Here is a 27921-nt window from a genome sequence, read left to right as displayed (position 1 = left end):
GAAATCCTGGAGGAAGCTGGGGCTTCAGGAGTTTAATCCGCATCTCTTCGTAACTAAGTTTTTCCATGTGAAAATTGGTGTTTTGAGGTAAAGTGAATTATCAAAATGATGAAGGATTAAAGGGTAAGCTTGTGCTACTCCTATTTTGCTGAGTTTGTCCCACTGACCTGCTCTACTGGGGGCTCTTTGTGATGGCTTACTGTACCCACTTTGTCCCCAGAACCGTAGGATGAGGGCCAGAGGTAGCTGATCTGGTTAGATTTTAAGTGAAACTGAAATGAAAGTTAACTTCCTCATTGTGAATACCTCACGTGACAAGGTCTGATTTCTTTTTACAATCAATCTAACTGAAGTCTCTTTGCTGCCTTAAAATCTTTGGAGAGGGTCCACCCGCAAGTATGCTTAGTATGGGAGCTCCTGCCGGTTCTATCATGTATGTACTGTCTGTTCTTTTTCTCCCATTTGACCTTTAAACCCTCTGTTTATGTTTTTAACTTGCTGTATCTGCCAGGGTTTAAATCTTTGCTTTCAGGAAGTAAACTAAAAAATCGTGCCACTCAACTTGCCTCTTCTTTTTTTGACTAAAAAGAATCTATTTTTGAGAAGTTAACGTCTGCTTGCATATCTAAACCTGAGGCTGAAATGTAGCTTTCTTTGGAATATAATGTGAAGATTTACATGGTTAAAATTCCAGCTGTTTTGAATGAAAAAGAAACAGAAAAGAAACTATAATCCAGTTTGAAGGAGGTAGTCACTGAATTTCTGTTAAAGTCTTTTTGTATTAAATATAGAAGTGGTGTTTTCAAAAGTAAAGTGCTTCCTTTGAAGTAGGTATTTTGATTGTTGGAAAAAAATGGTTAAAAACATAAACTGACTCTAGGATTTGAAAGCAATACATGGGAGTTGTCTTTCAACTACCTCTAAATGTTGTGGATATTTAAATAGACCAGAAGAACCCATATATCCAAAAGTTATGAAGATAAACTGATTTTTCAAAGGTTTGCCCTCTTCTTAAGGATGAGGGTGTCCTGGGAGGATTTCCCTTGATTGGATTTATTGGCGAATCTTGTAAAAGTCCCTGCTCCCTCTGCTCCTACCTCCTACCCAATTCCTCCTACCTTGGATGAATGTTTGGTATACCAGACAGCAGGAAATTTCTGAAAATCACTTTTTAAAGTGCTACTAAGTATTGGAAGTGGTACTCTAGTCATAAATCATAAATTCCTGTGACAATATATCCCAGAAAGTTTCCTGTATAATTCTGATTTGTATTCTCCCTGTGACAGACTTTACATTGCTATTTTTTTAATGGAAAAATATCGTCACAATATATGCAGCTAATAACTACTCTTCTTATGTTACCTTTCCTTCAACAGCATGAAATGTCTGGTTTGGGTGCTCCTGGTGTGCGCCTATGCATTGGCACAAGCACATAAAGATCCCACTCTGGATCATCACTGGAATCTCTGGAAGAAAACGTATGGCAAACAGTACAAGGAAAAGGTAGGTGGGACAGTCACTTGGGCAATTTGCTTTTACTTGAGTAGCCTATGCTTTCTCCTCCTCAAAACTATATTCTTACCAGCAATGTTTTCCATAAATGCTTATGTGCTCATTTCTTGCCAGATTCTATTCTTGGTACTAGAGACATAGCAGGAAACAAAATGAAGTTCCTGTTTTTGTGCAGCTCATATCCTAGGAGGAGAGACAGGAACTAGGTAAAGAAGAAGCAGATATGGTATGTGAGGTGGTGATAAGTGCAGTACAAAAAAATCAAGTAAGGCATGGGGTCTCGTGAGACCTAGTGCCAAAGGGCTCTGGTAGACAGCTGTGAAAGGTTGGAAGTGACTATTCTCTGCATGTGATAGAACGCTCAGGGAATCACTCTCCTCGAAGGTGACCTGTGAGCTGAGAATTCATAGAAGCCAGGGAGCAGTCATAACCACAATGAACGTTCCAGGTCAAGGGGAATAGAGTGCATGTTCAAGGACCAAAAGACCTTATTTCAGTCCCTGGTGCGTAGAAACGCTACCAGATGGTTTTGACTCTCACTTCCCACTTTGTACTTTTGTTTTGTTTTTATTTCAAAGCATACTTATTGATTTTTAAGACCTTAACCCTAGTGCTTCAAATAACTAAGTCCTATAACTATGTAATATTCCTGAGTTTGGGGGTGCCTGGCTGGCTCAGTCAGTAGAGCATGTGACTCTTAATCTCAGGGTCGTAAATTCAAGCTCCATGGTGGGCGTGGAGGCTACTTTAAAAAAATTTTTTTTCTGAGGGCCACCAGGCTGGCCCTCAGTGGAGCATGCTACTTTTGATCTCAGGGTTGTGGATTTAAGCCTCATGTTCGGTATAGAGATTACTTACTGAAAAATAGAATCTTTAAGTGGCCCCTGGGTGGCTCAGTCAGTTAAGAGTCCAACTTCGGTTCAGGTCATGATCTCACAGTTCATGAGTTCGAGCCCCGTGTTGGGTTCTGTGCTGACCGCTCAGAGCCTGGAGCTTGCTTCAGATTCTCTGTCTCCCTCTCTCTCTGCCCCTCCCCTGTTCACACCCTGTCTCTCTCTTTAAAAACTAAGCATTAAAAAATTAAAAATGGAATCTTTAAAATATATATATTTCTGAATTTGTAAGCAATAATTATGTATTTATTTATTTGATGTATTATTTTCATATAAAAATGACGCTTTTAGGGGCGCCTGGGTGGCTCAGTCGGTTGAGTGTCCGACTTCAGCTCAGGTCACGATCTCGCCGTCCGTGAGTTCGAGCCCCGCGTCGGCTCTGGGCTGATGGCTCGGAGCCTGGAGCCTGCTTCCGATTCTGTGTCTCCCTCTCTCTCTGCCCCTCCCCCGTTCATGCTCTGTCTCTCTGTGTCTCAAAAATAAATAAACGTTAAAAAAAATTAAAAAAAAATGATGCTTTTAGTAGGATGTGGACTCTGAGTTGTTTTCTTAGTAATGATGAGTTTTACCCTCATCCAATCCCCTTTAGAACCAGGCCTCCAATTTCAAGGTTAACTACAGTGAGATGTTCAGTTAGCACCACTGATTAAATGAATGCTATCTCTCTTTTTAATGATTCTAGTCCCTTGGAAGGGATGAAAATGACTTTTGATTAGTATCCTGTTTATAATCTATCTCAAAGTTCAAATACATAATGCTATTGGACACTTAATAGACTACAGTATAGTGTAAACATGACTTCTCTATGCACTGGGAAACCAAAAAATTCATTTGACTCCCTTTATTGTGATATTTACTTTACTGCAATGGTCTGGAACTGAACCTACAATATCTCTAAGGTATGCCTGTGACTATGTTCATTTTCCTTATATTTTAGAATGAGGAGGTGGCACGGCGTCTTATCTGGGAAAAGAATCTAAAATTTGTGATGCTTCACAATCTGGAACATTCAATGGGAATGCATTCTTATGATCTAGGCATGAACCATCTGGGAGACATGGTAAGTAAATTACAAATAGTCCTACTTTCATCTCTGGGTACACATGATTTCCATCTCCCAAAAGGCAATTTGAAGGTAAACAGCAAAGGAATATATCTATATGTGTACAAAGTTAGAAAACAGTAGAATTTAAGGACATGAGAATTTGCAGATGCCTTGTTTAATCCTACTGTAACCATTTCCCTTAAAGAATGTTTAAAGAAATATTTGAAGCTCATAGGCTACTACTGCTTTTGCTTATTTTTTTTAATTAATTCTAGAAAGCGTTGTCCAAAGATTACTCACAATCTTTTAGAGTTAAGTTACCATACTTACGTAAGTCTAAACCGGTAATACAATATGGTCCACCTGCTGTCTTCATGAGGGAATGTCGGTATTTAATATCACAAACACTCCCCCATTAGTTTTTAGATTTTTTTCTATCCTATGAAACTTTACCACTGTGGCCAAAATTAAAAACCACAGTACCTCTTGGAAGAGAACACCCCAGGTGGATTAAATTTCTACTTAGATGCAGGCATCTCCTTTGTAATTCTTTCTCACGAAGAAAACCGGTTCCGTCCACTTTTTAGACAGTCCTCTTATAAAATTCTGCCTTGCTTTAAACCAAAAATCTGCTTTCCTGTAACTGCTAGTTTCTACCACTTTATTCTTCCTCTTCCCAATGCCTAACTGGGTGCTAAGACAAGTCGTGAAAGAGACCCTGATAATTCGCCTATCAGATAGTTAGCAGTACCTATGTTGGCCACAACTACCGCTAATTTTTCTCCATTGTCAAATATATTCACAGTTACGATTATTAGAATATTGAAAAGGTCATAAGTGAAAGGAGATACATATATTTGCCTTGTAGACCAGTGAAGAAGTGATATCTTTGATGGGTTGCCTGAGAGTTCCCAGCCAATGGCAGAGAAATGTCACTTACAAGTCAAATTCTAATCAGAAATTGCCTGATTCTGTGGACTGGAGAGAGAAGGGGTGTGTTACTGAAGTGAAATACCAGGTGAGTATTTTCACCCCAGGCCTCTGTACCCCAGGAAGGGCTCTCTCTTCCATCAATATTTAGTCTAGCTACACAATTTGGCAGTGAATCTTCCTTATGTTAGTTCTGATTATTTTTTTTTCTCATCTTTCCAACGAAATTATAAGTTCCCTGAGGACAATGATCACATATCATACTTTATTTGTATTCTCCAATTTAGTCCTTGTTTAGTCTTACTGTGACCACTTTCCTTAACAAAATTTCTAGAGGAATATTTGAAATTCACAGGCTACTGTTGCTTTTGTTTTTTATTAATTCTGGAAATCATTCATTAAAGATTAATTAATTAATTAAAGATTACTCACAATCTTTTAGAGTAAGTTACCATACTTCTGCAAATCTAAATTGATATTAGACTTAGAACACCAATGGCTAGAGCCACGTAAACAAAACTGTCAACTAAGCAAATATGTCTTTAAGACAGACTTTTTTTTTAATGTTTATTTATTTTTGCGTGAGAGAGACAGACACAGCGTGAGTGGGGAAGGGGCAAAGAGAGAGACGCAGAATCCGAAGCAGACTCCAGGCTCTGAGCTATCAGCACAGAGCCCAACGCGGGGTTTGAACTCATGAACTGTGAGATCATCACCTGAGCTGAAGTCAGACTCAACCAACAGAGCCACCTAGGCACCCCTAAGGCAGACTTTTAGTGCTCCTACTATCCATCAAATGACTGGACCCTCCACCAAGCCAATTGCTTGACAAACAATACTGTGTGTGTGAGAGAATATCAGGAAGTTTCTCTCTCCATTTCAGAGTTGAAGGAGAGGAAAAATCTAGAGCTAAGAGTAGCCTGTAAATTGTACCAGTCAACTTTACTCATGACCAGGCTTGCATTGTTAGAGTAAGAAATACAGTATGCATTTTATAAATTCATTCCTATGATTTTGTATTTCCTTTAGTTTGCTTGTTTTTGTTTTTTAAAGGCAGCCAAGATCCTAAATTAGTTAGGGATAACTAAGGGTAAAACCCATGTATCACCTTAGAGGTCAGAGGAAGGGAGAGAAATCAGTGTTCTGAGCAGCTGCCCCAGCTGGTGACCAATGAAGAAAGTAAAACTTAAGAAGTGAATGGTACTGGGGCGTCTGGGTGGCTCAGTCAGTTAAGCATCTGGCTTTGGGCCAGGTCATGATCCCACGGTTCGTGTTGTTCGTGTGGTTCATGTAGTGCGGTTCATGTGTTTCAGCCCCACATTGGGCTCCCTGCTGTTATCACAGAGCCCACTTGGGATCCTCTCTTTCTCCCTCTCTCTGCTCCTTCCCCACTCACTCTCTCAAAACGAACAAGCAAGCAAACAAACAAACAGAAATAAAATTGTAAAAAGAAGTGAATTGTGCTGCTAATATCTTGTTCTTTTCTACCTAGAAAATTTTCTTGCAATTTGTTTTGGCTTTCTTACTAGAGCTTCTCTACAATAAAAGTGTGGGAAGATGCAATAAACTATACATTGAAATGTTACCTACAAATAACTTAATGAGCTCTTTTCCCTGGGTGCTTGCATTCAAATGGGTGATTTTGCTTTAATCAAAAGCAAATTCAATTTCCTTCCTTTGGGTGGAAAGCAAAGCGGAATGAAGGAAGAAATGAAAGAGAACAATTATGATAGGGCCCTGGACCTTTTTTAACTAAAGCAGCTTTGTGTTCTTCTGTTTCTTTATGCTTCCCTGAAAAATACCTTTTTAAAATTTTATCTATTTTATTATTATTTTTTTATTTTAGAGAGAGCAAGGGGGTGGGGGCAGAGGGAGAGAGTCTTAAGCAGGCTCCACACTCAGCACAGAGCCAGCCCAACGTGGGGCTTGATCCCACAACTCTGGGATCATGACCTGAGTCAAAATCAAGAGTTGGACGCTCAACTGACTGAGCCACCCTGGCGCCGCAACTGTAAAATATCTTTGATCAAAAAATTATGAAGCTAAAAATGTTTGAAAAAATTTAACCTTATATTTTCAGGCCTCGTTTGAAAGGAGAAAGGGTGTTTTAGGTCAAGAGAAGATTTGAGCTGCTCTCAAAATCACTGTACTGTAGCTGCCTAATCTACCTCACGTATAGGTGAAGATAGCTGGGATCTGGTACACGCTCAGTACGTACTGTTTCTTAATATATTCGATTATACTCTGAGCTCAGCCATTTGCATCTCTCTATCAACACTGGACTTTGCTCAGAGATCAACCAAGTGTTTAGTCTTTAGGCCCATGTCTAGGAAACGAAGAAACTGTAGTGCGGGGAGCCGTTTCCCATAACAACAGACACAGCTGACATGTTTGCATTAAGGAAGTCCTCCTTACGGACTCTCTGACTGCCTTTGTGACTTTGTCTCTGTTTCAGGGCTCTTGTGGTGCCTGTTGGGCTTTCAGCGCTGTCGGGGCTCTGGAGGCACAGCTGAAGCTGAAAACAGGCAATCTGGTATCTCTGAGTGCACAGAACCTGGTAGATTGCTCGACTGAAAAATACGGGAATAAAGGCTGCAACGGTGGCTTCATGACAGAGGCTTTCCAGTACATTATTGATAACAACGGCATCGATTCAGAAGCTTCCTATCCCTACAAAGCCATGGTGTGTCACAAGCCAACTTTTTAAGCTGCCCTGTGACCTTATGCTATCCCTTGACTAACTGAACTAAACTTACCTTGAGAAGCAGTGTACGAAAACCCCGATCAGGGATTCTTAAATTTTCAAGAGTTCTCTTCCTTGTTCAGTAGCCTTCTTAATTTATTAGTGGCACAATAGTTTTAAGCAAGTAGAATTCATGCTTTAAAAATGGATTTGCAGCAAACCTTAGAATTCCTTCTGTCCATTTGCCTGGTATTTCAACTTGCTTTTCCTGTGGTGTCCCATGCTCACCCTTATTCTCAGATCATCAACCGTATCATTCTTCTACCTACTAAAAATCTAACTAATGGTCTCTTCTTCCTCCTCACCAGTTCATGACATATTTTGTTAAATGAATTCATATATCTTGGGTCGCCTGGGTGGCTCAGTTGAGCATCTGACTTCAGCTCAGGTCATGATCTCACAGCTCGTGAGTTTGAGCCCCACATCGGGCTCTGTGCTGACAGCTCAGAGCCTGGAGCCTGCTTCGGATTCTGTGTCTCCCTCTCTCTCTGCCCCTAACCCACTCGCATTCTGCCTCTGTCTCTCTCAAAAATAAATAAACATTAAATGAATTCATAGATCCATATTACCGAATATTTAGAAAAGATCAAAAATACCACTCCAAAACCTCCTCCCTTAACCACCATTACTTTGGTTTATTTCTTTCAAGTTCTTTCTCTTATTAAGCATTTTAAAAAACTAGTTATATGCACAACAAATGTGAATTTGTAACCCCTCTTTTGCCACTAAAATATATACTCTGTTTTTCATATTATACGGTCTTTAGAAACCATCATTTAAACTGCAGATCGTCTTGTTGGTATTATAGCATCAAAAAGATTTTTAAGTTCTAGTACAGAGCCTGTAACCTTTACGCAGTATGCCTCCACAGCCCACCTGACCCTGAGGGACATTATCCGGCAACTTTACAGGCATGAAGATATCCACAATTTAAAACCATAGAATAGTTACGTATTTCCTCTGTTACTGGTGAAACATGGAACTGTCAGGGTTTGGAAGATTCGATTTTTCTTTCTTTAAAAGGAGGAAGGAACCTTAGACATTCGAAAGGCTAAACGAGGAAAGAAAATGTATTTGAAATCCAGACTTAGGATGTTGGCGATTTATAAAGGAAGTTGAAGTATACTTCTTCATCTGATTTATATTCTTTTTTACAGGATGGCAAGTGCCAGTATGACTCAAAAAATCGAGCTGCCACATGTTCAAAGTACACAGAACTCCCTTTTGGCAGTGAAGAGGACTTGAAAGAAACCGTGGCCAATAAAGGACCCGTGTCCGTTGCTATAGATGCGAGCCACTCTTCTTTCTTCCTCTATAGAAGTGGTAAAAACTCAGACACATCGTCCTCTTGTTACATGCTGCCCTGCGCTGTAAGAGAGAATATCATCCTTCCCCATCACCCCACCTCTGAATGTTGAGACTGGGTTAAACAGATTCCTCCATTTCATATACGTATTTTATATCCAGCTCTAATTAGTGAAGGAATACTCATCAAAGTTTACTAACACTACATGCCACGTACTATGATAAAGTCTTTCCATGCATGATCTTATTTAATCTTCACAATAACCCTATTTTACAGATGAACAAGTCTTAGTTAACTTGCCTAAAGTCATATAGTCTGAAAGTGGTCAGTTAGGATTAGAAACCCTGCTACTTGACTTCAGAACCTGTGCCCCTAACCCCTGTCGCCACTGTGTACTGTAGGGGTAGCACGGCAGAATACAAGGAGGGCAGGGCACCCATCAATGTTAGAGCCTTGTATTAAACAAAGTAAGTGGCCCTTTTATTAAAAAACAACAACAGCAACACACACCTCACCTTAAAGATCATTTCACCTAGTAAAGAATAAAAATGTATGGAACAAGCAATTTAGGAATATATACAAAGAAATATAATAACTGACTCTATGTTAAAAATCATTAGGAAAAGGTAGCCATTTATCAAAGATTTCTGAGGGAACTGTGATTGGGTTGATGCCAAACTTGGCAAGAAAACTGACAAGTGTAGCATTGATGGCAAAGAATTATGGTCTAAATAGTTTAATTAGAGTATATGTTTCTAAAATTATAATTAAACTTGCCATGTATCCAAAACAGTCTACTAAAAGCAATAGCATTTTCAAATGTCCTCCATTGCTACATACCATTTACTCGTTTTCCCACTCATATTTATTCTTAGGTGTCTACTATGAGCCAGCCTGTACTCAGACCGTGAATCATGGTGTATTAGTGGTTGGCTATGGTAACCTTAATGGAAAAGACTACTGGCTTGTGAAAAACAGGTAATGCATTCGCATGTTAATGTATATTTAATAAAATACGGAATTCGATGGAGCTTCAACAAATGCTTTCTCGTATGATGATGATGATCATGATAATGACAATGATAAATATTATAGCTTTTTATAAAACGACATACTAAATTAATCACTCAGTGCCCCCATTTCCTCACTTCCTATTCTGGCTTCAACACTTCGTTTTCATGACTTCTCTCCTATAATATTTCTCTGATCATTCCTTCTCAGTCTCTTTGATAAATATCTATTCCTCTGCTTAGTCTGTAAATGGTGGTCTTTCCTCCATGACTCCATCTTTTGCTCATTACTCTTCTGATTCTACATTTTTCTTAGGTACCATCATTCCATTCTTATGATTTTAGTTATAACCTATGTACTGATGGCTTTCATATCTCTAGCTTGAGCTCTGACCTCTGCCCTGAACTCTATCTGGACATATCCACTTCTCTGTATCTTAGTTTCTCCAAACTCAGTATGTCCAAGGAGTTCAGTATCCTCTCTGCCATATCGTCCTCCCAAAACTTCCCATCTCGCTAAATGGCAACAACACACAACACAATCACCCAGTCAGATATTATGGATTTGTCATAGGCCCATCCAGATCTCATCAAGCAACAAGTCAAACTACTTTTCCATGTATCTGTCCTTTTTTTCTGTCCCCTTTCCATCTCTTCAATTATTGCTTTGGGTCAGATGTTTCTTGCCTGGACTATTCCTACAGCCTTCAAACTGGTCTCCTTTACTCTCAAATCCATCTTTTACACTGCTTCAAAACTGGTTTGTCTCACATATGACAAACTGGGTTCATAACTGTTCTACTGGGTACCATTTGGTATAAAATTAATATTCCCCAGTGGGGAAGACAATCATCTATGTTGTGATCCCTACCCGCCCTGCCAGGCTCAATTGCTGGCACCTGTCTTACACTTTTTTCATTTCAGTTACATTGAACTGTACATGGAGTTCCCATACATACCATTTATCTCTAATATCTTCACATCTTGGTTATGCTGTTCCCTCTGTCTGGAACATCCTTTCTCCTCACTTGGTTTATCCCACCTTTTCCTTCAAAACCAGCTTGGGCATTCTCTATACCAGAAATTTCCCCCTAAATCCTTGGGCTGGGTAAAATGTCTTTTTTCTATGCTCCCCAAATGTCTTATGCATCCTGGAGTATTTTATAGATTGTATTTAAATTTGTTTTTACCTATCTATCACTCTAATATTAATATTCTGTCTGTGCCTTTGGGGTAGGGATTTGTTTTGTCCTTGTATCCTTAGCTGTATGACCTGTTAGGAAAGTAGTTTCGGGAAATAACATTTCGCTTCACTTGTAACCTATTCATAGCACTGATCAGCTTGGGCCTAGATGAGTGATAACTTTTTTAAGTGAAGCAATATTTTTTCACTTACCTCTTTTTTTTGTTGTTGTTGACTTCCTACAGCAAATATTTTAACTTCTTTCTCTATTGAAACTGCTCTTCTTGAAGGCCATTTATAACTTTTATTTTATTTTTTAAAAATTTTTTAACATTTATTTATTATTGAGAGACAGAGAGAGACAGAGCATGAGCAGGGGAGGGGCAGAGAGAGAGGGAGACACAGAATCCAAAGTGGGATCCAGGCTCTGAGCTGTCAGCACAGAGCCTGACGCGGGGCTCGAACCCATAAGCAGCGAGATCGTGACCTGAGCCGAAGTCAGACGCTTAACCAACTGAGCCACCTAGGCCTCCTGGCCAATTATACCTTTTACTGTTTAAACTCAAACCCCCTTCTCAGCACTTATTCATTCAATAAGTGTTTACTAGGCATCTCCTTGTAGGTGGGGGGGCATTATCTAGGCCCTGGAGACACAAAAATTAATGAGAAGTCATCCTGTTCCAAATGAGCTCACAAAACAGTCCAATGGGGAATTAGATATATTTTTAAAACAATAAAATACAACACATCATGGTGTATGTATATGTCTCAATGGCTATGGGGCCATAAAAGAGGAGATGCCTAACTGCCCAAAAGTTTCACAGAGAAGGCACTACTTACTTGCATTAAGTTCTCAAGTAAGTGGAATTGCTCATGTGTTGGTGGAGGGAAATAAATGGCCCAATAACTCAAAAAGGATATGCAAAGGCAAAGAAATATGAAAAATTTCTCTGCTTTATAAACTCTACTGCATTTATTTCTTTGGCATCTATGACATAACACTATCCTGACCCGTTTTGCTACACCAGCTTTAGCCTCATTTCCCATTTTCTTCCACTGGTCCCTTACAGTCTAGTTCTATCTGTATCAGAGAAAACTCTTTTGCTCCTTGAGTTTCAAGGTTATTGCCATTATGTAGATGATAACCAAATTCACAATCTCTAAAAATGACCTCTCTACTTAGCAACAGATATCCAACTTCCAATTTCATAGCTCTGCTGGAAAGTCCAAATTCCCCTCCTGCCTACCCTATTACTACTTACAACATAACTATCTCTCTTTCACACACACACATACCCACACACACACACACACTCAACAAGTCTAAAATCAAATTCCCTCTCTCCCTCCATCTCAACTCCCCTTCCTACTCCACCCCTGTAAAGTATTTTAGAATAAGCTCAAGGGAAACTCATTCCCTGTTGTGAGTAATGCATTACCATCTTCAGGTTATCAAAGCCACACCTTGGTGTCATCTGGGCTCTCCCCTCTTTCCCTCAATCCACACGGCCCTGTCCATTTGGCCTTTGAATCGTACTTCGTATTCTTTTCTATCCAGGCTCTAATTCAGATTCCAGTCTTACCCAGCCAGGGAAGTATCTTCTTAAAATATAGATCATGTAGGGGCACCTGTGTGGTTCAGTTGGTTAAGCGTCTGGCTCTTGCTTTCCACTCAGGTCATGATCTTGTGGTTTGTGAGTTTGAGCCCCACACTGGGCTCTGAGCTGACAGTGTGGAACCTGCTTGGGATTCTCTCTCTCTCCTCTCTCTCTCTCTCTCTCTCTGCCCCTCCCCTTCACATGTGCATATGTGCATTCTCTCTCTCTCTCTCTCTCTCTCTCTCTCTCTCTCTCTCAAAATAAATTTTAAAAAAATAGACAGGGGCGCTTGGGTGGCTCAGTCGGTTGAGCAACCGACTTCGGCTCAGGTCATGATCTCATGGTTTGTGAGTTCGAGCCCTGCGTCGGGCTCTGTGCTGACAGCTCAGAGCCTGGAGCCTGCTTCTGATTCTATGTGGGTGTGTGTCTCTCTCTCTGCCCCTCCCCCACTCATGCTCTATCTCTCTCTGTCCCAGAAATAAACATTAAAAATTTTTTTAAATAAATAAATAAATAGATCATGTAAACCCATAGTCAAAATTCTACACTTGATCTTAGTCAAAGGCTAAGAAGCGATGCAAGGTCAAAAATTCTAAATAGTTTACCATTGTCATCATAACGATGTCCAAATTTCTGGCCAGGCATTCAAGATTCCCCATTATCTAGTTTCCAACATAGCTTTTTAGACTTTTCTTCCACTAGTTCTCATGCACCCATATTTACACTCTGGCCACAGTGAACTACTTACTCACCATTCCCTAAGTTTATATACAATTGGCTATTTCTATATCTTTACTTAAGCTGTTTCATCTTTATGAAATGCCCTTAAAGCCCATTGCTACCTATAGAAATCCCACCTGTGTGGGGCACCTGGGTGGCTCAGCTGGTTAGGCCTCTGACTCTTGATTTTGGTTCAGGTCATGATCTCACAAATTCATGAGTTTGAGCCCCACATCAGGCTCTGGGCTGACAGTGCAGAGCCTGCTTGAGATTCTCTCTCTCTGCCCTTCCCTCACTCTGCCTCCTTCCCTCTAAGTCAATCAATCAATCAACCAATACCACCAATATATGGTGAAATGGGCACTCTCATACATTCTAGGAGAAGAATAAATTGTTACATTCCTTCTTGGAAGCAATTTGATAATATGAATCAAGAACTTTTTAAATGTTTATACTCTTTGTCCAATTTTTCCTCATTTCTTGGAATCTATATGAAGGAAAGAATTCTACATATGGGGAAAACGTCATACCCAATTTAAGTAAATTATAGCATTCTTCTTCTTTAACAGTGAAAGCCAGTAAACAACCGAAAGTACCTAACAATAGGGACACTATTAAGCTATTACACAATCAAGCCCATGTATTAGAAATTATATTAGGGGCACCTGGATGGCTCAGTTGGTTAAGCGTCCAACAACTTCGGCTCAGGTCATGATCTCACAGTTAGTGAGTTCAAGTCCTGTGTCAGGCTCTGTGCTGACAGCTCAGAGCCTGGAACCTGCTTCTGATTCTGTGTCTCCCACTCTCTCTGTCCCTCCCCCTTTTGTGCTCTCTCTTGAATATTTTAAATAATGTTTTAAATAAACAAAAACATTATTTAAAACAAGGAACTGTATTTATTCAGACTATTATTAATACCCCAATAAAATGCTTGGAATATATGTTTAAATTGAAAATACATATAAACATAAAACCTATGTATAATATAAATATTAAGTTTAAAATAATATGCCCAATTTCTTTGATTAATGTTATACTAAAGAATGAGAAGGAATGATACCAATTGTTAATAATGGTTATTTTTGTCTACCTTTATCTATTTTCCAAAGTCTTTAACATGTACCTTATTACTTTTAAGATGAAAAAGAAAGACACGAAAAATCCTATTCATTCTTCAAAACAGACCTGAAATGCTATCTCCTCCATATCCCATTAATTTACTCAGAACTGTTTCTCTAACTTCTGAGCTTTAGAAATGCTTTAGAAATTCTATTCTAGTATTTAATACATTGTGCCTTGTGTTATAGCTATTCCTGTAAAGCATGCTCCATTCACTACAATATGAACTTATTAAAGGTAGAATAGTTTCTTGTTCATTTTTGCATCTTCATTCATACCCTGATTCAACAAACATATATTGAGTACCTACTGAGTGCCAGAGTGCCAAGCAGATATGGCAATGAAAATACAGCCTTTCTATCATCCTTCAAGATATTCATAGTCTACGAGAGTCAGGAAAACAGGCGGGTGCATGTACTGACCATTACAATAGAATGTGATAAATACTAGGATAGAGGTTTGTACCAAGTCGCAGCGGAAGCACAGAAGAGTACTTGGCTGAGTCTGGGAAGTCAGGGAAGGTCTTTTGGCTGGGTTATTTGACTGAGTCTTGAAGGACAAGATGGAATTTGCCACATGAAAAAGAGCAATCAGAGCAGAGGAAGCTAAATGTGCACAAACACTGAGTGAGAGAAAGTAGATGAGTTAAGGGAACTGCATGTTCTCTTATAAAGATTGTAGTATAAGGTGCCTGTTAGAGAAGTGAGATAGAAAGGGACCAAATTATGAGACAGCACAGCGATCATGGACACTGAGTACTAACAAGGAGAGACCAGACATGGACATGAATTCTAGACTCTACAAGAGGTTGACTCAAACAAAATCCTGTTAGGTCATCAAAACTGTCTTACTGACCTCTTAAAAGGTTACTTTATATGTCATTTCCAGTGCTACCAGGTTAACCTCAAGTAAACGAATGTGAGTCTTCTATTTGGGCTCTTCTTTTATATCCTCCTTTTGTTTACACTTAATTTTTCTGGCAGGTGTATAACATTGATCCATGTTCCTGATTTTTTCCCCCTTTCTGGATATAGATATTTAGCTTCTTTATATAATACACTGTAGCATAGTGAGTAAAAGCAGTGACTTTGAAACCAGGCAGATCTTGGTTAGAATCCTAGTTCCATTTACTGTCTATATGACCTTAGGTAGTTATTTAACATCTTGAATGTTCAATTTCCTCATCTGTAGAATGTGAATAATAGCCTCAAGGTCATTATAAGGATTAAACAAGATAATGTCTGTAAAACACATAGCACATAGTGCCTGACACGTAATAAGTGCCCAATAAATCATAGTTATTATTGCTATTATTATTCCACCCTTGAATCTCTCTCTATATATAAAAAACTATGCCCTCAGTAGCATGCCAAGCATAAAGTTATGTTTTATAGAATGCTTTCATAATGCCTAAAAATACAGACCAATAATTTAATGCCAAAGCATAATTGAGAAAAATTATTTTATGGGGGCAAAAATAATGCAAAGTACCTGATTGTACAACCCTCTGATGGTTTGCCTTAATCCAGAAACAAAATTTAGAGCATCTAGGTGAGGAATGGTGACCTACATATTCTTCAGGGACATCTCCTTAAACATGAAGCAGTAAAAATTCTGAGGTTATACTATCTGATAAGATCCTGAAGTATCTGTATAGTCTGTGTTGCCACTTGTGGGCAGATCCATAAATTTAGAAAGCTAGATACAGTTGCTATCTACTTAGAAAAAGTTAGCAGACTAAGGAGCAGTGAAAGCCACCTCAGTCTAAGAGACTGTCAACAAGAAGGGCCAAAATCATCTTTAGAAAAAAAAGGAGTTCACTGCAGCATTATTCACAATAGTGAAGATATGGAAGCAACCTAAATGTCCATACACACACACACACACACACACACACACAATGGAATATTTCTTGGCCATAAAAAAGAATGAAATCTTACTGTTCACGACAACAGGTATGAAACTAGAGGGCATTATGTGAAGTGAAATAAGTCAGAGAAATAAACACCCTATGATTTCACTTGTATGTAGAATCTAAAAAATAAAACAAAACAGAAACAGACTCTTAGATACAGGAAATAAACTATTAGTTACAGAGGGGAAAGGGTTTGGGTGGATGGGAAAAATAGGTAAAAGGGGATTGAGAGATACAAACTTCCAGTTATAAAATAAATAGGTCATGGGGATGTAATGTATAGCATAGAGAATATAGTCAATAGTATTGTAATTACTTTGTAATGGTGACAGGTGGTAACTAGACTTATGAGGATCATTTGTAATGTATAAAAATAGTAAATCCCTGTGCTGAAACTAATAGGATATTGTATGTCAATTATGCTTTTGTGTTTTTTTAGTTTATTTTTTTAATTTACATCCAAGTTAGCATATAGTGCGACAATTTCAGGAGTAGATTCCTTAATGCTCCTTACCCATTTAGCCCATCCCCCCTCCCACAACCCCTCCAGTAACCCTAAATTTGTTCTCCATATTTATGAGTCTCTTACGTTTTGTCCCTCTCCATTTTTATATTATTTTTGCTTCCCTTCCCTTATGTTCATCTGTTTTGTCTCTTAAAGTCCTCATATGAATGAAGTCAGATGATATTTGTCTTTCTCTGACTGACTAGTTTCACTTAGTATAATACCCTCTAGTTCCTTCCATGTAGTCGCAAACGGCAAGATTTCATTCTTTTTGATTGCCAAGTAATACTCCATTGCATATATATACCACATCTTCTTTATCCATTCATCCATCGGTGGACATTTGGGCTCTTTCCATACTTTGGTTATTGTTGATAATGTTGCTATAAACATTGGGGTGCATATGCCTATGCTTTTGTTTTTTAAAGGGAGGAGTTTAGGGGCGCCTGGGTGGCGCAGTCGGTTAAGCGTCCGACTTCAGCCAGGTCACGATCTCGCGGTCCGTGAGTTCGAGCCCCGCGTCGGGCTCTGGGCTGATGGCTCGGAGCCTGGAGCCTGTTTCCGATTCTGTGTCTCCCTCTCTCTCTGCCCCTCCCCTGTTCATGCTCTATCTCTCTCTGTCCCAAAAATAAATAAACGTTGAAAAAAAAATTAAAAAAAAAAATAAAGGGAGGAGTTTAATCTAATGTACAGATCAATGAGTAATGCAGACCCAAAGTTATTGGGCATAGAATAATTTTAGCTTGGAGGAAAAAATTAAAGGTGTTAACCATGTACTCATGAGAACCTTAAATACCCACACACATACCACCAAGGAACTAAGAAACCATCCAGAATATCTTTAAGCAATATCTGGTGAACTCTCTAAGATAATCAGTTGTGGGGTGCCCAGGTGGCTCAGTCGGTTAAGCATCCAACTTCAGCTCAGGTCACGATCTCATGGGTTCATAAGTTCGAGCCCCACATCGGGCTCTGTGCTGACAGATCAGAGCCTGGAGCCCATTTCGGATTCTATGTCTCCCTCTCTCTCTGCCCCTCCCCTGCTTGTGCTCTGTCTCTGTCTCTCAAAAAGCGAATAAACATTAAAAAAATAAGATAATCAGTTGCAAAATAGATGGGCCTCTTAGACAATGAAGAAAGTTGAAGGAGTTGGTGGATGCGGGACACTAATGTTTCCTTTTCATCCATAAGTGGATTGTTAGTAAAATGCAAGTTGGAAAAAAGAATATATTCCATTTTCCCTCACTGAAAGCTACTGTCTGATCTTTCAAGAGATCCTGACTGTTAGAGTTAGAGTATACATTCTACATTAGACATCATGGGTACTTCCTCCTCTCCATTGAATCAAAGGCTGGAAAATGGTTAAATAAGGAAAAAGTTATAATCTCATGATTTTTCTTAGATATTTATCTACAAAGATATTAAGAATGTGCATATTGGTTTATAACTCAAATAGAGTATTTATTGCCACTACTCCACAGAAATCACTCTTGTCAAGATTAGCAATCATCTCCACCTTGCCTCATTAAACAGTTTTCAGGTCTCATCTTCCCTGAACTCTTAACGTTTGATGTACGGTGACTCTCTATATTCTGAAGCATTTCATTTGACTTTCAGGGGACCATACCCCCTGGTTTTCTTCCTATTTTACTTTTCAGACTCCTGAGCTCCTTAGTTCCTCTTATTCTTCCTCACTTTTATAAATATTAGAATGACCCAAGCCTCAATTTCTCTCCCTTTATGCTCGCTCTTTAGATGGTCTCATTTAGTCTCACAGTTTTAAACAATACCTGATGACTGTCAACTTTGTATTTTCAACCTAACTTCTTCCCTGAGCTCCAGACTCTGTGTCCAAAAGCCTACCATCTGCCCTTCCACTTGAGTATCTACAGGCCTCTTTAACGAACCATGTCCAAAATAGAATTCTTGACTCCCTGCTACTGCCCCAGTTTTTCCCCTCTCAGTATATGCCAACAGCATTTTCCCCAGGTCAGAATATTGGAGCCATCATTTCTTTCTTCGTATGATACCCCACACCTAAACCATCCGCAAATTCTGTCATTTCTATCATCATTAAGTTGTCCCAAATCTTACCACTTCTCAATATCTCTACTGTTACCACTCTAATTCAAGCCACCATCCATCCATCTCTTGGTCTACTGCAATAATCTCCCAACTGGTAGTCACTTACCCCCTTGTTTGCCTACAGTCAATCCAATACACAGTAGCCAGGGTGATCTTTCTAAAGCATCAAACAGATTATACTATTCTCCTACCCCAAACCCTCTAATGGCTTTCCTTCACACCCATAATAAAATCTGTGACCTATAAAACCATGACAATTTCTGGCCTCAGCCTGTCCCTCTAACCACTACCTTCCCCTGTCTCACTCAGCTCCAAGGACACTAGCCCTTTTTCAGTACATTTTCTCAAGGTACACTTGAAATTTCTCATACATCAAGCTTATCCCAGCTCGTTTTTCCAGACCTTGGCGTCATTTGCACCTTCACTTTACTAGATCTTTGCTCAAATATTTCCTGAGAAGCATTCCCTGACCACTCCTTCTAAAATGTAGCCGACTCCCAACATTCCATATCCTCTAACTCTGCTTTATTTTTCTTTATAGTACTTACATCTTGTCATATTATTTATTTGTTTATTGTATGTTTCCTGTATAGGCTTTGAAAAGACTTTGTCTGTCTTATTTACCTCCATAACCCTAATGCCTAGAATAGTGTCTGGCACAGTCTAAGAAGCTAAGCACTGTGGTTTATTAGAAATGAAATTGGTATACATTCTAGAAGGAATGTCTAACCAATTGGTAGTCTATAATATGCAGAGAGAAGATAGGGTGACCAACCATCTCACTTTATCAAAGACTAAGGGGGTTTCCAGGCCACAGGACATTTAAAAAAAAAAAAAAAACTAGAACAGCTCCTTGCAAACTGGACTGTTGGTTACCCTAGAAAAAGGCTATCTTTTCTAAAAGGGGTTTTCTATCTTTTCTAACTTTTCTAAAAGTTGTTATCACACTTGGATAACAAAAATAGCTACCTCTACTTATTCAGCATTTACTACATACAGACACTGTACAAGCACTGTACATACATTTTTCTCACTTAGTTTTTAAGGTAATCAATGAGATATCCATTTTATTTCCTGATAAACCTCTGATATTGACAGAGGTAAGAAACTTGCCTGCAGGTGAACAGATTGAATGAAAGGGCTGTAGAGTTAGTAAAAATAAACAACTTGGTAAGGACTAGAATGAAAATTTGAGCTGACCTTGTACAGTTCTGAAGGAAAGAATTTGTCCTCATATATTTATTTAGCTTGAGACTTTTAATCAGTTTTATTCTTTAAGAGAAGGTTACCAGGACTCAGTCAAAAAGAGTCTGGGATTTTCTACAAAGTTTGGGACAGTTGATCTTGGTCTATGAAGGCGGGAAGAGTAAGCTCTCCAGATTCTGAATAGGACCTCATTGACTGAATTCATACTACTAGTAATTACAACCTCAATTCAACTTTCATTACCAGAACGTAGGTCCAAACTCAGCTTGTCTAAAAATTGTTATCTACTTTTTCAAGGCAATGAAATAACTACAAAGCAAGGTACAGTAATATATCTGATATAATTAATTCAAGGTCGTGGATGTTCTGGTCTGAATTTTATTCTTCATGCTACCTCACTCATAGGAATAATGTAGGGCTAGGGATAGTATAAATGTTAGAGTAGGCTTCGGAATAAAACAAGCCTAAATTTGCACCCTGGCTTCATAATTAACCATCTGCGCAAGCCATTTTACCTCTTTGACCTTTTCCCTCTTTAGTAAAAAGAAGATAACACCCACCTCCCTGGGTGATGATTGAGATAGCATATGTTTGTGGGTTTTTTTTCAAAATTTTAAAAATATTTATTTATTTTTGAGAGAGAGACAGAGTGCAAGCAGGGGGAGGAACAGAGAGAGAGGGAGACACAGAATCTGAAGCAGGCTCCAGGCTCCAAGCTCCAAGCTGTCAGCATACAGCCCGACGCAATGCTCAAACTCATGAACCATGAGATCATGACCTGAGCTGAAGTCGGCTGCCTAACCGACTGAGCCACCCAGGTGCCCCAGTGAGACAGTATATGTTAAGGTACTTAGCACAGAGTACTTGTTCAATGAATGATGGCTATTAATATTAATGATAGCTTCGCCAGAATTTATTATCATTGCTTTTAGATACTAAAAGAATAGTGCATCCATTGATGAGAGGTGACAGTGGAGTTTGGATTTTATTCTAAAGATATTGGGGAGGCATTAAAGGATGTTAAGCAACAAAGTAGCAATAAATTAAAGGAAACAATAAAGAAGCCCAAAAAGTTTTATTTTTTTTACTTTATTTTTTTATTTTTTTAAGTTTTTATTTATTTTGAGAGTGAGAGAAAGAAAGAGACAGCATGAGCAGGGGAGGGGCAGAGAAAGGATCCCAAGCAGGCTCTGAGCTATCAGCAGGGAGCCTGATGCGGGAGCCCATAAACCCTGAAATCATGATCTGAGCTGAGATCACCACCCAGGTACCCCAGCCCATCAAAGAGTTTAAGAGGAGAAAGCAGAGAGAGAAGAGAAAAATCAGGACACGGTAGCATCTTAAGGCCAGGAGAGAAGTAATAGATAACGGTGTTAAAATGTACAAGAGAGGAAAATTAAGACCTGTAACGTGTCCACAAATGGCTGATACAGAGAACGTTTAAGGTCTGAGCACAGCCATTCTAAAGCAGCCACTTGTCTGCTTGCAATTAAGCAGCATTTCTTAGTTTCCCTGCTGCATGTTTTTACATGTTTTACACAATCAACCTTTCCTTCAAGTCTCGAGCAAAAATTTGCAATGGCTTCCTTTTGCCGATGGAATTAATACTACAAGTTCCTTAGCCTGTTGTTCTAAGCTCTTCACAACATGGCCCCAAACCAACTTTCTAACCTCTTTGTGTCCTACTACCCTAAAGACCTCCAATTTTCAACTAAATGTCTCGCTACTCTCCAAATATAAACACAGTAGGCATTTTCTCCATTTCACGCTTTTATTTGTATCCTAGTTATAGCACTTAACAAAGTCTCTTAATATTAGCATTATTTGTATATCTACAATTACAAAACCTCAGAAACATAAAAAACTTAAGAAATTATTTCTCTTACAAAAAGTGTGACCAGAAAAAAAAAAAGTGTGACCATTTTATTTTTACTAGTCCGTGGAAAAATGAGAAAAAAAAAAAGAATATTTTGGTGTATCTTCCATAAAATAAATATATCTGACTCAAAGGACTATCCTTAAATTAGAGACTATGTCCTCTTAAGTTTTCTTTTGGTGTTAAACATCCTTTCTTTTACAATATGATGGTGATAATAAGGAGTATGGGTTGTGTGTTGTTTTTTTTCAATGTCCCTACTTGCTAATTTAAAACTTGGTAACCTTAGGGGCGTCTGGGTGGCTCAGTTGGTTAAGTGTCCAACTTTAGCTCAGGTCATGGTCTAGCAGTTCATGGGTTTGAGCCCCACATTGTGCTATCTGCTGTCAGCACAGAGCCTGCTTCAGATCCTCTGTCCTTCTCCCTCTGCTCCTCCCCTGCTCACACTCTCTCTCAAAAATAAATATTAAAAACAATTTTTAATTAAAATTGGTAAAATTGCAAAAATTTTTTTTTGAAATTATAAAAGTTGATGAAATCAAAAAGTGAGAGAACCATTGATCTCTTCTAACCCTTACCTGACCCACGATTCCCCTCTGCAACATCTCTAACAGGTTATGCAAACCTCTGGATGAACACCTCCAGAGCCACTGAACTCACCCCCTCCCAAGAGAGCATATTCCATTTTTTTCACAGCTTTACCTATGAGAAAGCCTTACCTCAGCTCCACTTCTATGTCAAAAAGCTGTTTGAAAGCTTCACTTTTTATTGCTTACTTTGGAATTCCCTGCCCTATGCCTTTTCCATAATAGTCACTCAAAAATCTTTTTTTTTTTTTTTTTTTAATTTTTGGGACAGAGAGAGACAGAGCATGAACGGGGGAGGGGCAGAGAGAGAAGGAGACACAGAATCGGAAACAGGCTCCAGGCTCTGAGCCATCAGCCTAGAGCCTGACGCGGGGCTCGAACTCACGGACCTCGAGATCGTGACCTGGCTGAAGTCGGCCGCTTAACCAACTGCGCCACCCAGGCGCCCCACAAAAATATTTCTTTTCTTTTCTTTTTTTTTTTAATGTTTATTTATTTTGGGGACAGAGAGAGACAGAGCATGAATGGGGGAGGGGCAGAGAGAGAGGGAGACACAGAATCGGAAGCAGGTTCCAGGCTCTGAGCCATCAGCCCAGAGCCTGACGTGGGGCTCGAACTCACGGACCGTGAGATCGTGACCTGAGCTGAAGTCGGACACTTAACCGACTGAGCCACCCAGGCGCCCCAGATATTTCTTAATTGACATTCTCTAAAGGAATTTAAGTTTGATAGAAAATTACAACCTATGATCCTACTATGCAAAAACATTTAGAGATGGGGCCTTGGAAAGGATAATAACACTCTTTCCCTGCAGAAGGCATATTTACAAAATAGGAGGATTAAAGGTTTGGGATGGAATTTATATTGTTTTCCTTAGGTATTAAGTCAATTCACCAACATAGCATTAAAGCCTTCCAAACTTGCCTTTGAAAATTGCCTAAAAGCCCTGGGGAAATTATTATATTATTTTGTTCTAATTTGGTTTTATACTTTTATATATAATCACTTTAGGAGAACAACAATTTAGGAGATAAAAAGCTGATAATGTGATATGATTATATTCATTTGTAATGTTGTGTTGTCTTTTTCTGAAGCTGGGGCCTGAATTTCGGTGACCGAGGATATATTCGGATGGCAAGAAATAGTGGAAATCATTGTGGGATTGCTAGTTATCCCTCTTACCCAGAAATCTAGAGGATCTCTTCATTGTATAACAAGCCAAGAAAAGAAACACTTTCTCTTGACTTAATTTTACCTGCCATAACCAGTAGAAATAAGGGAATCATGAACAATGTATATTTAACGTACTAACAAAATATATAGTTTGACTCTTCTACTTTTTTAATCTTGCAGTTATGGAAAACTTTTGCCAGGTAAATTAACAATGCTTTATAGATATAACTGTATGGGAATTAGTCAACCTACGACAATCAGTCATGTTTGTTTTGTCACTGTCTTATTTTACATGCTTTGTCTTTTTAAGTTCCCTGATATACTTTTGTAATACGATGGCATATCAATGCTTAATAAATATCTGTTTTCATCTTTGTATCATTACCACATACCATTATTTTCTTATACTTAGGTAACTATTATAATCTATCATGAGAATGTAAACTGTAGGATGCTGGTGAAGGGCTTTGGCAACTTTAATGGAAAAAACTACTAGGTTATTAATGTCCTAGGGCTCAGATTGTATCTTTGCACATTAAAGGATTCAATTATTTTTTAAAATAAATGTTAAGGTAGGCAAATATAGTAAAACCTTGGTTTGCAAGCATAATTTGTTCCGGAAACATGCTTGTAATTCAAACCACTTGGGTTTCCCCATAAGAAGTAATGGAAGTTCAGATGATTCATTCCACAACCCAAAAATATTCATATAAAATTTATTACAATACTATAATAGAATATAAAATAATTTTAAAAATACAAAATATAAAATTATAAATTATAAAAATAAAAATAAACAAATTAACCTGCACTTACCTTCAAAAACCTTCATGGCTGATGTGAGGGAGACAAGAGAGAGGAGAGTTATTGTGTAGGATGACTTTTACTATCACTAACAGAATCACGCTATCTATTGGCTCAATGGGATCTTCTTCTGCCTGGAGGCCATTGTATATGCTCGCAAGGATGTGACTATAGTACAGTATTAATAAACTTGTTGCATACTGTATTTAACGTAACTGGCAATCAGGCAGCAGAGGAAAGGGTCTATATCTGCAGGCAGCCTGACTTAGAATGAAGCAAAGCATTTCTAAGCTTACTCTTGTACAGAAAAGCAAAGGACTGTCCATAGGTGCTTGGAAGTGACAAAACATACACTAGTGACAGTTGTGGGCACCTTCCAACATTCTGAAAAATCACTGATTTCTGCCAAATAGTGCCCCTGAGACCCAGCATCCAAGCATGGGAGATGATCACCCACAATCCCATAAAGAGAGAGAGAGAGAGAGAGAGAGAGAGAACCATTGGCTCAGTTGTGATTATGTGACATTCAGTGTCACGTACTCCTCGTATTGCAAGAAATCACTCATTTATCAAGTTAAAATTTATTAGAAACGTTTGCTCATCTTGCAGAACACTCATAGAACAAGTTACTCGCAATCCAAGGTTTCACTGTACTTAAGAGACAATCTGTTTTCAAGCACTTTGGAAGAATCATTTTAACGATCAACAATAAATATACTAATTCAAATTATTTTTACCTAGTCATTAGCAACTTGGCAAATAATTAAGTCAACCTGAATAAAATAAGAAATATTTTTATTTCCATTACTGGTATTTTATTCCATTACTGGTATTTTAATCTATTTCAGATTGAGCTTCCTCTCAACTGCTCTAGAATAGTATACAGGTTCTGAGGATGCAGCAAGAACTTTAAATTTTACAAGTTTATGCATATGACATGAAAAACATGTGGGATGATATAACTTGTTTATCCTAAAATGAACTTAAACTAATTTCACTATCTTTGGCTCCCTCTCTGCAAAGAACATTTTATTTTATTTTATTTTATTTTATTTTATTTTATTTTTTAATTAAAAAAAATATACTTATTTATGTATTTTGAGAGAGAGAAAGATAGAGCATAAGCGGGGGAGGGACAGAGACAGAGGGAGACAGAGAATCCAAAGCAGACTCTGCACTGTCAGCACAGAGCCTGACATAGGGCTCGAACCCATGAATCGTGAGATCATGACCTGAGCCAAAATCAAGAGTGGGTCTCTCAACCGACTGAGTCACCCAGGCATCCCAAGACCATTTTAAAAAGCAAGGCTTGCTAATTAATTAATAAAAACATGAACATAATATATGACTATCATTAAAAGTGTAGAGAAGCATTGTAATTAAAAAGTATTTAGTCAAGGGGTGTCTAGCTGGTTCAGTCCTTAGAGCATGGGACTCTTATTTTCGGAGTTGTGAGCTCAAGCCCCATGTGGATGTAGAGCTTACTTAAAAAAAAATAAGAAAAATAAAAGTGTTTATTAAATATATATATGTATATGTGCACATATATCTAGTTGATTATTCTTTAGTTTTTATTTTGCTCACAATTTTTCAAGCACTGTAAATGGAACAAAAACATAGGTCTTAACTTTATTAAGTCTGATGAAGCCTATAAACACTTTTTCAAAATAATGTTTTTAAGTGAAAAAACTAAAACATAGGATCACAAAGGAAACCAGTTTTATTGAAATACAGTTATTAAAATGTTAAAGTATAGGGGCACCTGGGTGGCTCAGTTGGTTAAAGTGTCCAACTTCGCCTCAGGTCGTGATCTCACAGTTCATGGGTTTGAGCCCTACGTTGGGTTCTGTGCTGACAGCTCGGAGCCTGGAATCTGCTTCCAATTCTGTGTCTCCCTCTCTCTCTGCTTCTCTCCCAGTCGCTCGCTCGCGCTCTCTCTCTCTCTCTCTCTCTCTCAAAAATAAGTAAAGCATTAAAAAAACATTTTTTAAGGTTAATATATATATATATGTGTGTCATAGTAATACATATGCTTCTTTATAAATGCATTAAATAACAAGAGTTAATAACTATCTTAAATTTGAAGTAGTGATGAGTATAAATGATATTTGAAAGATATCTGCAGAAACTGTAATGTGATATGAAAACATCTGATTTTTCTTTTGGTGATAAAGTTACAAGTATTGCTAATATTATTGTTTTATGGACTATATTCAGAATTGAAGGAAATAGTAACTTTCAGTTAGAGGTTAGTGAAAAGATATAATATTTTACCCATACAAATTCATACTTTCTCTGAATTCTAGCCATGGAGCCTTTAGACGTCTTAGATCCCAGGTAAAGAATCCTTGAACTAAATAAGCAGAGTAAGGAAATACTTAACAAAGATCTTTATTCTATGTGCAACATAAAGGGAAATTTTTAGCAATAAGTAATATCAAACTTACAGAAATAAACAGCTTTTTTGTTAAAAAAAATTAAAAATTTGAGGGCGTCTGCATAGCTCAGTAGGTTAAGTGTCCTACTCTTGATTTCAGCTCAGGTCATGATCTCACAGTTCATGGGTTCAAGCCCTGAGTTGGGCTCTGCACTGACAGCATGGAGCCTGCTTGGGCTTCTCTCTCCCCTTCTTGCGGCCCTCCCCCACTCTCTCTCTCTCTAAGTAAATAAATAAACTTAAAAAAATAAAAATAAAAATTTAAAACAAAGAAGAACCTAAGATTAAATTTATCCTGGGGGCACCTGGTGGCTCAGCTGGTTAAGTGTCTGACTCTTGATTTTGGCTCAGGTCATGATCTCAGGGTCATGAGATGGAGCCCCAAGTTGGCTGCACACTCAGCGCCAAGATTCTCTCTCTCCCACTCTCTGCTCCTCCCCCTCTGTTTCTCCTTCCCTCCCTCTCTCTCTCACTCTCAAAAAAACTTTTTTAAAAACCAGAATAAACTTATCCTGGAGCCTGTATATAGGGATGATTTGAAGAAAATAAAAAGAAGGATACTACCCAGAAAGTATTACAGTAAGTACATATGTGAAGTGATATAAAACCCTGGACAACTTTAGCAGCCATGAAAAAGAGAAAAAATTTTTTAAAAGACACAACGAGTAAATCTAGGAGTCATAGACTAAAAGCTGACAAAACTTTTAACTGGATATTAAAGGTAAAGAAACAAGGATTTAAACATTGCAGAACTAGGAATCCATTGGACAATGCTACCATGAACATATAAGGAAAATATGAAGATAAGACTTATTTCCTTGAATAAAATTATCCTTTTTTTTTTTTTACTGTTCTCTAGATGAGAATCTTGATGATGCTTCAAATATGCATACTCTAAGTTACCAGAGGAACTATATAAATCAGAACACGCCAATCTTTAAAAATGAAAATACTCCTTCCTATCTTTCTTAGTCTTTCAGCAGAGGCAGGATAAGGCACCTCCACACGGAAAAAGACCAATTCATCCATACAGCAAATTCTAATGGAGCACCTTCTACACGCCAGGCTCTGCAAAGTATCAGCAAAGACACCACAGCTTTCTTGGAGCTTATCCCCTGGGTGGTGGGTGGAGATGAGGGCAAGGGTTAAATAAGTAACCAAATAAATAAAGATGATTTTGAACATTGAAAAACAAATTTTAAAAATTAAAACAAAGCAATCCTTAAAAGACATAACTACTCAGGATGAATCAATGTGTCTTTCCAGATGCCTGC

At 38.3% G+C, this 27921-nt stretch overlaps 1 protein-coding gene across 3 annotated transcripts; it reads left to right on the top strand.

The window, feature by feature from the left end:
- The first annotated feature begins 275 nt into the window (after positions 1 to 275).
- On the top strand, positions 276 to 27882 carry CTSS (cathepsin S). Of its 3 annotated transcripts, none has more exons than XM_011285127.3 (8): positions 276 to 433; positions 1377 to 1503; positions 3343 to 3465; positions 4319 to 4468; positions 6836 to 7063; positions 8281 to 8446; positions 9305 to 9407; positions 27620 to 27882. In XM_011285127.3, exons 1-8 carry the CDS (start codon positions 399 to 401, stop codon positions 27639 to 27641), a joined length of 954 nt encoding a protein of 317 aa, XP_011283429.1. In that variant the 5' UTR covers positions 276 to 398; the 3' UTR covers positions 27642 to 27882. The 3 variants fall into 3 exon arrangements, with proteins under 3 accessions (XP_011283429.1, XP_011283430.1, XP_011283428.1); XM_011285128.3 differs by having other exon boundaries at positions 27507 to 27629; XM_011285126.3 differs by lacking the exon at positions 27620 to 27882 and adding an exon at positions 23328 to 23790.
- Positions 27883 to 27921: the final 39 nt, after the last annotated feature.

The sequence above is a fragment of the Felis catus genome, chromosome C1, assembly GCF_018350175.1.
Source record: "Felis catus isolate Fca126 chromosome C1, F.catus_Fca126_mat1.0, whole genome shotgun sequence".
NCBI lineage: Eukaryota > Metazoa > Chordata > Mammalia > Carnivora > Felidae > Felis > Felis catus.
This window is presented reverse-complemented; position numbering and strand designations above follow the sequence as displayed.